The sequence below is a fragment of the Poeciliopsis prolifica genome, unplaced genomic scaffold (genome assembly GCF_027474105.1).
Source record: "Poeciliopsis prolifica strain line A6 unplaced genomic scaffold, Auburn_PproV2 SCAFFOLD050, whole genome shotgun sequence".
Lineage (NCBI taxonomy): Eukaryota > Metazoa > Chordata > Actinopteri > Cyprinodontiformes > Poeciliidae > Poeciliopsis > Poeciliopsis prolifica.
The window spans coordinates 2,194,455-2,207,718 of NW_026562425.1; the positions used below are offsets into that span (position 1 = coordinate 2,194,455).

Consider the following 13,264-nt stretch of genomic DNA (forward strand, 5'->3'; position numbering starts at 1 on the left):
TAAGATGTGTGTTTTTGCATTATCTTGTCATGACATGTTAGAGTGTGTCACCACACCTGGGATACAAATTGGTAGCAATAGAGATGATTGTCATGGATGACTTGTTGAGAAGTTTCTGTTGATCTTGAATCACTTTGTTGTTATCTAGTGTTCTGATTTGTACGGTGAAAAAAGTTCTAAAGTTTTAAAGGCCTGCCAATAATTCTTGTGTTTAAGGGGTTCCAGACAGATCATAAATACTGATTCCATCTTAATCTGTGTCTAATTGTTTTGCCTAGAGCCTTTTTCTCAGAGAGTAAAATATATTTTTTCCTCATTGGTGGAAAAAATTGACAGCCCAGCTGTTAGGAGCAATTTGGATGGCATTAATTTATGTACACTGGGTAAAAATGATGGCTGGGTTTTACCCATAAAATTTAAGCTGAGCCTTAATAGATGACAGCTATTTAATATTTGCATATCATTCTAAGAATTGTTTTTGTTCTCTTTCCATATCTTTGTTAATTGCAAACCCCTGGAACAATAAAAAGACTCGATTGGCAACTGATCCATGTTATCATGAAAAGTGTGGTTTTCAGGAGGAAGATTCACTTTGAGGAGCTTACCAAAGCCAAAAATTCTAAAATTCTGCAGAATTTCTTTGCATTAAGTAAAATTACATTTTAAATGAACAGACTTTGACTTTGCTGCTCAAAGTAAAAACATTTTTGAATCTGAACATATGTAACTGTCCATTGTTTATGCATGTTTAGGGTTGCTTCAGTAATGAATGACAGCTTGTAGAAAAAAAAAATTGGAACTACATGTTTTTGTCTATAACAGTAAAATAATTCCACGGTTGTTCCTGTTTCTCTGCCTGTCAGCTGTGAGTGGTGTTGTCAGACAGCATTGATTAGGAGGAGAAGTGGAGAAAGAGTGGAGCCGTTTTTTAGAGACGGTGTTTTTAATAAACGGGAGATCAGTCCCATAGAGAAGCTGAAATAAAAATAATCTTCAAATGAGACAAGATCCAAAAAGTACAGAATCTTTAAACACACTTTCCCAAAATAACACAGTTTACCAGGAATTTTAGTAAGTGCACAATTAAAACGTTAACTTTGGCAACCCTCATAAAAACTCCATAAAATTCATTGAAGATTGTTGTACCACAACAAAATGTGGAAAAGTTGAAAGGGGGCATTAATACTTCTTCAAGGCACTGTAAATGTTGTAAAAAATTAAGTATTTGTTGTTAATACTTTCTCATTTAGTTAAGTAAACATATAAAACAGTGAGCAAAGAACATCTTGCTCTTGGAGCAAATTAATGGTTAAGATGCATTATGAAACGTGGCTGCAACTGATGTGCTTGCTGCTCCAAAAGCAGCAGGCAGATTTGGGCTGCGCTGCCTTTGGCAGGGGGTCTTCCTTTAAACAATACACCTCAGCTCTGTTATCGCTGCTGAAACAATGGACCACCTCCCACACTAAACCCGTAAAATTTCCACTGCACCTCTTGATGACATATTGTAACAGAACTACTAACCACGGCCTTTGTGTGGAAAACACAGACAACTCAACTTACACGTATGACAAAGTATGAGCCTACATGTCTAGAAAGGTTTATCACTATTTTAGGTTATGAAGCTTATCTTTGCCGATTGATTAAAAATGTCACATTTAATCACTTTCTAAAATATGGAAGGAGTTAGGGTTTTAGTTCCCTGATGTCTGGTGCATCTAATAGATGTTTGAGGCTTTACTCTAATTAGCACATGCATGGTCTTTGTTTGCAGGTCAGTGTTGGTGAATTTACCTTTTACTGTAAGGGTCGGTTGCTGTTTATTTGTTTCATCACAGCGGTTACCTACTCTGTGTTCTGCTGCGGGTGACTGTAAACAAAGGAAGGTAGATTAATCTAATTAAATTCCTGTTCCTAAAAAAGGAAATGAGTGATCCAAATAGCCATCACTTCTGTAATCTCACAGCAGGACCTTCAGTCATGCCCCTCTGGTTTCATGCTAAGTGCTAATTCTCAGGTGTGCATTTGATTAGGACTGGCTCTTATATGCTAATCACTAACCCACACAAATCTTTGATAGGAGAATCCTCAAAAGCCCAAGAGCTAAGCACTAAAGCCTTGTTGATCACGGCTGGAGGGGAGGGAGTTGAAAGGAACGGGAGGACATTTATTGAGCATCCATTATCCGTGTCTATAGGGAAGCAAACTTCAAAGTCGGTGCTGAGGTGTCACTCACTCTCATCTGAGGACAAAGAAGGAGTGAAACCCAATTTAAAAGACATTTTCCTTTATAACTACATAGGAAGGTTGGATCTTTCAAAATCTGCATTTATTATTGTTTTTATAATTTTGTTTTTTTATACAAAAATGATCACATCATGATAGTTCTATGTCTTTGTATGTTTTACACCATAATGCTGAATTAGTGTGTATGTAAGAAGGAGCAGAAAGGGTAACACACACATCAAACCTTCGCCTTGTAACTCCCTCGGCAAATCCTTTTAGCACTCCTATAAATTCTGCCTCTCGTCTCGCCCTGCTGCTCGCTTGGGTAGCCTTGACAAAGAACAGATGACTTTTCTGCCCCCGCTTATTCCAAAGCAGTAAGTTAGACATGAACTCACCTAATGTCTGGTGCCAACTTCTACACCGCCCCTGCTGATGAAGCTAAATCAAACATTTTACATTTTTGCCTTGCTTTTCACATCTTCTTTTTTTGGGTGTGTGTTGTGTTACTCATCTTTGCTTTTATTTTGCTCTGAAACCTGTATTGTTATGGAGAGAATAAGCACCATGTAGAGAGAGGATAGTTGCACAAGTTCTCCTTTAAACAAGGTTTTTCTTCTCACTGCTGCATTTGGTTCAGCAAGAAACAGATGCCTTTCATAGCAGAGGGACTGACAGAATGCGATATGGTTGAAAAAGTGGAGAGAGGCCTAATCTAGACACATTTTATACATTCTTTTTCTCCGCTGTCATCTTGTGTAACCTCACTGGCGCTAAAGAAATCTTGCAAGATCTTCTACTTTGCGTGCAGCTTTTTCTGTTGTTTCTACTATTTCTTTTTTATCTTCAAATAGAGACATGGAACTACCATATGTGTCAATTTACAACCAAGTTTACGATGATTTTGACTTGATTTTGATGCTCTTTGTGAGCTGAATGATGCAAAAAGTGCAGAAAAGCATCTGATCACTTTTTTTCAGATAATCTCCTTTTTAAGTTCAGGAATTTCCTAACCATAGCTGACACAGCTCTACCTGCAAACAATACAATATTTCCGTTGTAAATGGTGTCAAAGGGGTAAAAAACATGTGACATCACAAGCACTTACATCTTGTGTTTGTCTCCTAACCACAACTATCTCCTTCTTCTATTTTTTTGCTTGAGGCTCAGATAAATAACAGCAGAGCATGCACTGTATCTTTCACCCGGAGAAGAATTTGACGATAAGGCACCAGGGTTGCCAAATGACTAAACGATTGTGAAATACAGCATTTGGCTTTGGAAAATTAATTAAACCCTGGCATGTTTGTGATGTTACTGTGTGACATTAGTTCACAATCTTGATTACCATGATTCAATCCCAGAATTGTGCCACTTGGTTAATGTTTCTATTTCTGTTGTCCCCAGACAACCTGGAGGGTCTTCCGGAGATGGTGCAGGAGCGCTTGGCAGAGCTGCTCCGTGTTCTCAAGACCGTCATCGGCAAACACCGGACCCTGAACTCAGCAGACATCCTTGGAGCTGCTGGGACTGTCATTGCGAAAGTCAAAGGTGACTACTTTTCTTTTCTCTGGCAGGTGGACATGCCAATGCACCAAACCCAATTCTAATGTTATCTGATTATCTTAGCTTGAAGCATATCGCTTGATCAGTCATTTCAAGAAAGGGTTCACTGAATGGTAACAGTTCAGACAAGGATTGCTTTCCTTGTGTTTGCTAAAGATGTGCCACAGATGTGGTACTGGGAAAATGGAAACTTTGGATTCCTGAAGCAGCAAATACTTCCCCATTTCTTGTCAATGAACTCAAAAAGTCAGCTCATCTTCTGGAGATGTGACTAACAGACAAATTCCTCTCCAGACTTACACTCGGAATCAGCGGAGACAGCAAGGCTGTAATTTTCATTCCTTATTCAACATCTCCAGAGGCCTCCTTTCAGGGCCTGTCCATTTCTGTATTTTCTTCACCTTTGCTAAGCTGTGAGGTATTTTGTTGTCTGGTCACCTGTCCTGTCTCTGAAGTGTGACTTTGTCCTCAAGAATGCTTGTCTGCATTCTCTTGCCTTTTCAGATAAGTGTTGACAGTTTTCAGAATGCAAAAAGAATACAAAAGATTTCCAATGAGTCTAAAGATCATTGACTAACTTACTTAAAAAGCATACAGAGATAATTTTCTCAAGTTCTTGTTTAATATTACGTATTATTCTTTTTTTTAAATAAAAACAAATCTTTATTTCATTACACTTTTATAACATAAACTAAAAGATACACATTGAACTAAATGTTGTCAAAATATTTTCTGTTCTCTAAAACTGGATAAAAATATACGTGAACCATTTTGACACAAAAAAATATTGCGATACCACAGAAAGCTATGATGTGTGTTTCAGTTTTTTTTCTCCTTTTGAGTCTAACTGTCCACAAGGGGGTGCCTTACATTAACTGACTCCTCAAATGGACAGCTCTCATAGATGAGCATAACACATAAAAGCATAACCAAACTGACAGCGACAAAGAGCTGGTGAAGGAGCATTCAAAAGACAGATAAGTCAGTGAGACATGACTGAGGAAGACGCTGTAGTTTAGATGATAACAGGCCTTGTTCCCCTCTCTGTGTTCAGCGTGTCGTCTTCTCACCTGTGTTGCTCTTTGAAGGCTGCACATGACACCTGGGGCATTTGTGTGAATGCCAGAGTGGCTCCTCCTTCTCCACACACATGGTTGGCTAACTAATTTCATATGAAATAGTATCCTCTCCAGCTGTTTCCTTGTATTTGTTTATTTTTTTAACACTTTGTGCGGATTGTGATAACTCAGGAACGAGGTAATTGTCATTAAAAGTGTACTAACTCAGTTTTTACTCTGCTATGTTGCTTTTTTGTCTGACCGGGTGCAAATCAGAAAAAATGCAGGACATTCCAATAAAAGCTCGAACTTCCTTTCTTTGCTAGTTTTTTTATTCTCCTGTCAACTAAAAACATGTGCAGAGCTGATTGTCTTTTTCTTTTTGGTGTTTTGCAGAATAAGAATAACATTAGTTATTTCATACATTTAAATCTTGGTGTTTTTAAGTTAGCTCACAGTTTTAGAAGTGGTTAACATTGCAAAAAGAAGACACAGCAAAAATATTTATACCTAACAAATCTTGCTGGATGAGAAATTGTCCTAGTAATTATTGTGATATGGTTGTTTTGAGGCCATTTTCAAGTACTATACTGATAATGGTATATAAATGTCAGTTTGCCCTCTTAAAGACCAATGAACTTATTTTTGTAAAAATCTCAACACTGGGACAGAAAGCTATTTTAAATATCTATAATAAAACATGACAAAAAAACCCCAAAAACAAAACAATAAAGAAAATGGAAATAAAAACCACACATGCAATGTCTCTGTAAAGTTGCTCTTCTGAAAATATTGATCATCAAAATGGAAGTGATCAAGCTCATTTATCATGTGATTAATTGCTTATTGTGACAGGCTTATTTATGCCCATTACGTTTTTCAGCATTTTGTACATTTAAACAGACTTGGGGATATTTTTGTTGGGGTTTTATGTTATTGAACAATTCAAGATAAATAATGGTAAAATTGTAAAGTTGTAGTGAAAATAGTATTTTTAAATCTATTTTCCAAAATAAAAGTCTAAGAGTGTTGCACGTGTTTTTCTATTAACGCCACATAATTTTGACGTCCGTAATGAAATGCAATGCAATGCAGTGTGTGAACAATCAGCATCATGGAGACCAAAATACAACGCAGACAGATCAGCGATGAACTTAGGTATAGCCAAGAATTGGAACACTTAAAACCAGTCATTTTATTAAAGCTCATGTCCTAGTTTACAGTCAGTCATGAAAAAAACAACAACAACAATAGGCTATATACTTGAATGATGCAGTTTCCAAATTTCAGCTACGACAAGGGAGGCAGAGGTCTGGAATCATTGTTAGAGACCCACAGGATGTCCTGAGGAAGAAGCCAGTGCAGAGCTGTGTGTTAGCATTCAGAGACGGGGAGGTGCACAACAGGGAGGCTCGCATCGCGCCTTCTCTCTTCTGGTGGCCTCCAGAGTCTCCCTGGAATGTGGCGCCGTTCTTGCCTGGGATTCTGTGACCTCTCGGATTTTTAATCACCCGTCTGTTACTGACATGGACTGAATTTGCTCCAATCAAGAGAAAATGGAGAAACAAAAGCTTGATAGCACTCTGGAAATTGAAAGTTCTCAACTAAGTATTCAAATTGCTGCATTTTTCTGGTTCCATTTACAAAATAACAATACTGGGCGGGGGAATGAAGAGGTAAGAGCTGTCACGCTTGTCTGTAGTTTTACATGTCACTGAATTCAAGCTGTGCGAGTGTTTCCTGTTGCGGGGCAGACAGGAAGTACTCTGCTTAGTTGGATTTCACTCACTGTGTCTTCGGTTCCTCTGATTGCTCACTGCCACTGTCATCTTCCTGGGCACAATGGTTGGTGCGAAGAAAGCCTGGTGCACAAGTTCACAGAGAATGTGAGCTTGGATGGCTTTCTAAAACTGCTGGGGACTCTGTCAACAGCAGCTTTTAAAAAGCTGCAGTTTTTTGAGTATGAGCAGCATGTATGATGGACCGACGGATTCGATCACTTTTTATCAAAGGAGGGAAAATTTGGGATTATTTCTGAATATTCTTTGAATTTTTCACCTTGGCAACCATTAGGGCTTTTTAAAAAGGAGCTCTTTGAATTGGTAGGATGAAATACAAACTTCACACTTATCTTCTTCTTAGTTTTTATGTTTTTTATGCTTTTTTGTCATGTTATTTAAAACTGTTAAATGCATGCAAATGCTTTCCAACTCTGACAGAAGCTAACTGTCAGAGCAAACCGTCTCTTTAAACAAAACTCTTGGTATTGATGATGCATTTTTAGACAAACTGATAGAGAGGATGCAATTGACAGAAGGCAAATGTCAGCACACCACATAGACATACTAATAACTCTCCTTAGTATGGCTTAGGAGGGTTATTAGAGAAGAACCAATAATAGATTTGTGCCAATTCCAATTACTTTTCATAAAAGCAGCGATTATGACATGTTCTTTGCCCTAAACAGTCATTAGTTATGTTAGAAACACAACTAATGAAGAGTAAAACAGAGTGATTAGGAAATTGACATTTCAACCTTACTTTTGCATCTTTTGTTGCTGTATGGAATGGATAACTTTAATAACTGTAAATATCAGTCTCTGTTCCCCCAATCATGACAACCCTTTATTCTAAACATCATGCTGAACAAACAGAAGCTGAAAGCATAGAAGAGGAAAACAGATCATTTTTACTGTAATGCATTTGGCCTTCCTTTTCTCCTGATGTCTGCTCCATTTGCTTCTTCACCGGTTTGATTACCGGTAAACTAATATTTTCATAGGGAGACAGCTTCTTTTCATATCCAAGAAAGTTACTCATGAAGATAGTACAAATACAAAATGTTAAAGGAGTACACTGACAATGTGTTGTAGACACTTGAAAGATTGGTTGAAATGTTTTTGTAGAAAATCCTGTAGAAAACATTTAGATATTAAAGTTGAATATTTGATGTGAAAGAAGGCTAAAATGTTTTATTTCTTCCTGTGTTGCCTGAATTTCTCACTTGTGTTTTTATTGTTACTTTTTTAATGTATTAAAAATCAGCTAACCACAGAGAGCTCACATTTTTTAGTGGGGAAGGTCAGGAAAGCTGTTTTATGATTCAGATTTTTTTGTTGTTGAAGTTCTAATTTACTTTTATCTCTCTCTCCAGGCATTAACTTCAAGGAAGTGAATTCAGAAAACAAGCAGGCTATATTCAGCGAGATACACACATCCATTGACACTTTGGCATTCACATTCGGCAATGTGTGAGTACTGTGGTTCAACACCAATGTTTTTCCCCTGCTAAATAGGACCTGAAAAGGCAGGAGCTCGTTGATCGATGGACTATTTAATCTCTCTTCTTTTCCATGTTTACGTCACAGAGTTTCTGACTTCCTTATGGGAGATGTGGACAGCAGCTCAGGGTTGGCGATGTCCCAGACCAAAAGGAGCAGGGTGAGACACCACCTGTCTATTTTCCACCTTCAGACCTCTTGTTGGTCTAATTTTTGTTTTGAAACATGAAAGTTCTCAAAAGGCTCACTAATGGCAGCAATTTCACCCCGCCTCTATTTAAAATGTCTCAAGACCTTGTTTTTTTGGACTTAATTGGAGTGTTGAAAACCCCAGCTACTACTGATGTGTGACTTTGATTGTATGTGTGCACTTCCTCTCCCTTCTAATCTCAAACCTCTTTTTCACAGTCTTTTGACAACGTCTCTGTGGATCCCGAGGGCTTTGTTCCAGAGAGCAGGGATCTCGTTGGTAAGTTAGCCTCACAATCACTTATTTATCTTTGAACTACATTTGTGTGAAACACCTTTGACCTCAAACGTGAGGGGTATCAATGGCTCTTTTACAAAGCATGTAATTATTGTTTTATAGCTCTGGGCAGTCTGAAATGTCAGTTGTAGCTGAGTAATTTAGTCTTCTGAGTCTTGAATGCCTGAGGTAGACCCGCCTTAAACCTCGACTTCAGCCCCTGTTATTTCTGCAGCTTTTTCCACACTAGTTGCTCATTTCAATGCCTGTTGAAGAGTAATACTGTGTGGCCAGCGGCTGAGAGAGTTGTCTATTCTAACACATAAAAGGAACATAATGTTACCAGACTGTGTCGAAGTGTTCCTGGTACTTTCATACTCTCCCAACTTGTGAACTTCACTGATCTTGTTCTGTTTTTTTTTTTATCTACCTCCCACACACACAAGCATACATATGCTGGAAAGTGGAAGTGAGATACGTACATTCAGCTTTGGGACATTCTACTTTGTGGTCACACCACATATGTGATGTCTGCTTCTTCTCCTGGTTCCACAGGCCCAGCACTGTCGCTGTCAAAAGAAGAAGAGGTTGACTTGGCTCTGCAGAAGAATGATAGTGGGGTCGAGTCCGCTCTACTCTATGCAAAGACCTTGTCAAAGTACATTAAAGACCTCCTGGGGTGTATGGAGAAACGGCTGGCCATGGGTGAGACATGCATAACACTGCTCTTGATAAATATAAACAACAAAACTAAATTATGATTGTTGGTCATAAAATGTTTGAGTGGAAGAAAAGCTAAAAAGTGCCTTACTACATAAAGCATGAACTGCTGAATTCAGGCAATGATGAAAGAGTTCAGACTTGGAAGATTAGTTCTTCAGTTCACTTTTATTTCAAATATGTTGTTAACTTTCCATCAAGAACAAGCTTAGTATTAAATTGTTCCTCTTCAGGAACAATTTCTTGGCACTCTTGATTTTATGTAAAATCTGAAAAACTATAATGAACAATGTTTGCTGTTTAGTTCTTTGATCACAGCCTTTTATAGTTTCTTCTTCTTGTGTTGATCTTTTCTGTCAGATATTGAGTATGCCAAAAGCTATACCAAGATGGCAGAGTCTGCAACGACACTCGCCAGTCAGCAGGTAACAAACTTAAGAGTTTATTTGAGGCTGTGGTCTCTTGCTGAATTGGTGTCTCAAACAGTTATATAACAGAGAGAGTCAAAAACACATAAAAACGTTGCTTTCTCCATGTTCCCTACAGGACTACATGCCTCTAAGTGACATCTACATTTCCACATTCAAGAACGAGATTGAATATAACCAGCTGCTCATTCAGACTGCATTGGCTCTCCAAAGCAATAAATTTATACAGGTAAATGTTCATCGTTACATCAAAAAATAATTGCTCTGTAACCTTTGCATTTGAATCATCGTCACTGTAATGATCTAATGGCATATAAACATCAATTAATTTGTTAGTTTCTCTCCGTTTTTATTTTGATTATTCAACGGTGTACTTGACGGCTTGAAAGCTTTAAGTTTACAGTGAAATTCGTTTTGATTTTAATTTTGAGCTGCCTAATTGTGCAGAGACCAAACTTCTTATAAAATGTTCTTTCAGTAACTCCACACTGTTCTTTTCTCTGTTTACTTTCAGCCTCTTCAGGCTCGCAAGAATGAACTGGACAAGTTGAGGAAGGACATTAAGGAGCAGTGGCAGAGAGAGCAAAAGAAAATGGTTTGTTGAAAGTCTCCGCACAGACACTTGAAACATACTTAGGAAAGCAAAGAAGAGTAAACTTTTCTATTAGTAAACTGCTCTGATAAGCTATTCTTGCATTTATACTATGCAACTGTGCAGAAGAACCGAAGCAGTTCTTCTGCACAGAACTGCTTCTAGAGAAGAGGAAAACATAATTATGTTTATTTTATTGTTTTCACATCAGAAGTTATTAATGTTAGTTTCTTACAGTGCCTCTTTATATGCTGGACTAAAAATTGAAAAGGGCATCTCTGATTGTTTCTATGGTAACTGGCTCATACATTGTCACTATAAATTAAGTAATGTGGCAAAATTGTTTGGTTTTGGCAGCAAGAGGTTGACACAACTTTGCGTAAGGCACGAGCTTTGAATGACCAGAGGAAAGAGGAGTACAGAAAAGCCCAGTCGTCTACAAACCGCTCCCAGGAGGAGCAGTCTAGCACTGGCAACAAACAGCTGGAGAAGAAGAGAAAGCTTGAGGAAGAGGCTATGCAGAAGGTTTGCAAGGGTTACTACACAAGGGGATTGTGGTGCCACCTATTTGGGATGAGCAACTTCCATAAACCATTGTCTATTGTTTTTGAGTAGGCTGAGGAAGCTCAGTACCATTTCCAAAGCTGCAGGGCTGACGCAGGCGTCAAACGGATGGATCTGGCCAATACCAAAAGCACAATCCTCACACAGATCCGAGAGATGATCTTCCAGTGTGACCTCACACTCAAAGCTGTAAGAGACCAATTTATTATTTCCAGATGAGAAATTAGTTGGACTGTTAAGGAATGCACAATATATTGGCACTAACATATGGGTATCAGTTAGATAAGTTAAACTAGGTCAATATTAACAACCTATACTTATTTCCATCTTTATGCCATTTGTTTCTGGGGGGTTTGTCATGTGGCATTTATTTGGTCACGTGACAGTAACAGTAACAACTAAAAAATTACTAAATCTCTTCCTACCCTATGTAGATTTTCAGTCAGCACTGATGAAGATTCACTTACCTTTGCATACTAAATGCTTGAATTGTCTCCACAAGCAACATTATTTCCCGTTGAAAGATTTATAAAGTACATGTAATATATAAAATATTGGTTATCACCCATGACAGCAATATAAATATCAAATATTGGTATTAACCCAAATTTTCTATCAGTTCATCCCTTCAGTTCAATTTGATTTAATACTAATATTTTGTAAAATGCCAACCTTCCTTGTGTTTTTTTATAGGTGTCAGTGAACTGGTTTCAGATGCAGCAGGTGCAGACGGTGTCGCTCCCAGCCCACTTCCAGGCCCTGAGTGAGAATGCCAAGTTGTATGAACCAGGTGGATGCTACGCTAACTTTGTCCGGAACCTGCCTAAAAATCTTCCTAGAGAGCATCTTCAGCCAGACTCCTTCTCTGAAAATTTCAGGTAAGCTGCAGTGATGTCACACGTAACAACAGCCCCTTGTTCCACATTTTTGCTGTGTCAAAAAATGCCAATGTGTCTTCTGGCTTTCTTTCAACAATGCATTTCTTTTCATCATTCTTCCATAAAGGCCAGATTTGTGGGTTGGAGTGATAATAGTTATGTTGTCAACAGATTCTCCCATTCCAGCTACAGATCTCCATATATCTCAAATAAAATTTGCTTTATACAAGTTGACTTTATCAACCTGATATAAGAGACTGAGTACAAATGTATGTCAGATGTCTTATTTTCCTTCCGCTTCACAATTGCACAATACTTTAAGTTGATCTTTCACATAAATATATTGACATTTATACTTGTAAGGCGACAGTTTGTCAAAGTTAAAGCTTAATTCATACTCTTACAGAGCTATATTTGTGTATTTCTAGTTAAATTAAGCCTGGTTTACACATAATCTTGGGCTCTTTTAGTTTAACATAAAAAAAAAAAAAAAATTCAGTGTTTCTTCATAGCCTTCCCCTCCCATTTTAAAGTTGTTCAGTTCTTCTTTCAGTGGAGGTAACAGTGAGTCAGAGTAGGAGGAAGAGAGACAAAATCTGGGAGAGACAGATCGCGTGTTGAATTTCTTGCCCTTCCTCAGGAAATATCTGTGTCGCAGGCTGAATGCTGCAGGGAAGATTGCGAGCGTGAGAGCCTGGCTCTGGTTTCGAGGTGCCCCCAAGTTTTCTCTCAGAGCCAGACAGTTGCTAGATTTTACACAGAAAAATAAACACTGTTTCATAACCTAATTTAACAGTATTAATTAAGAAGAGAGGTTAAGTTTGTTATTTCTGTCAGATTTAATCAAAAATATAAAAACTACAAAGTGAAATGATTGGAATGTGTGTACTTTTAGTATTGTGAAGGTTTTTGTTCAGTTATGCAATTTGCGGTAGTAATCTGCTAACGGGTCTCCTTTCAGTTTTTGTTTCTACTTTTTCCAGCCAATCTCTGGTTTCACATTAAGACAACATATTTTAGAAACATAATTAATCACTTTTGAAAAATAAGAGAAATATTTTTGCTACCTTGTTCTAGGAATTTGCTGATCAGGCCTTTTAGGGACAGATGCCAATCCCAGTGTTGGGCTTTGCAAGTACTGAGTCCCAGTCTGACACAACACTGAAGTGAATTAAAGTCAACCTAACAGATTTGATTGAAAACTTAATAATTGTAAGGCTCTACATTTTATCAGAATTTGTGATTTACATTTGTATTGCGATGGTGCAGTGTTCTACTCTCTTGCAAGCAATGTTTAGGTTCCTACATTTTTGTTTCTGTTGTTTCCCTTACAGATATCCTAATCGCAGTTTCTTATCAGCTTTTATCAGCGCTATTGAATAATTTTGTGGGTCACCCAATTACAATTAAAAAATGGTACAAATCTGGACCACCAGCTTAATCTTATTAACCAACTGTTTTGGTTTTTTTTATTACATTTTTTTT

At 37.8% G+C, this 13,264-nt stretch overlaps 1 protein-coding gene across 3 annotated transcripts in view; it reads left to right on the top strand.

Moving 5' to 3' along the window:
- Positions 1–13,264, top strand: part of LOC129378056 (rho GTPase-activating protein 29-like) — a 33,869-nt gene that overhangs the window by 12,044 nt on the left and 8,561 nt on the right. Inside the window, exons 3-13 of one of the 3 annotated variants that reach the window (XM_055058311.1) lie at positions 3,634–3,777; positions 8,005–8,101; positions 8,219–8,291; positions 8,540–8,600; positions 9,153–9,302; positions 9,678–9,742; positions 9,864–9,974; positions 10,260–10,340; positions 10,695–10,862; positions 10,953–11,090; positions 11,595–11,779. In XM_055058311.1, coding sequence (XP_054914286.1) covers positions 3,634–3,777; positions 8,005–8,101; positions 8,219–8,291; positions 8,540–8,600; positions 9,153–9,302; positions 9,678–9,742; positions 9,864–9,974; positions 10,260–10,340; positions 10,695–10,862; positions 10,953–11,090; positions 11,595–11,779 — 1,273 coding nt within the window. Of the gene's footprint in view, positions 1–3,633; positions 3,778–6,327; positions 6,527–6,808; positions 6,953–8,004; positions 8,102–8,218; positions 8,292–8,539; positions 8,601–9,152; positions 9,303–9,677; positions 9,743–9,863; positions 9,975–10,259; positions 10,341–10,694; positions 10,863–10,952; positions 11,091–11,594; positions 11,780–13,264 lie in introns of those variants that run through there. The other 2 variants (XM_055058312.1, XM_055058313.1) reach the window with 2 other exon arrangements.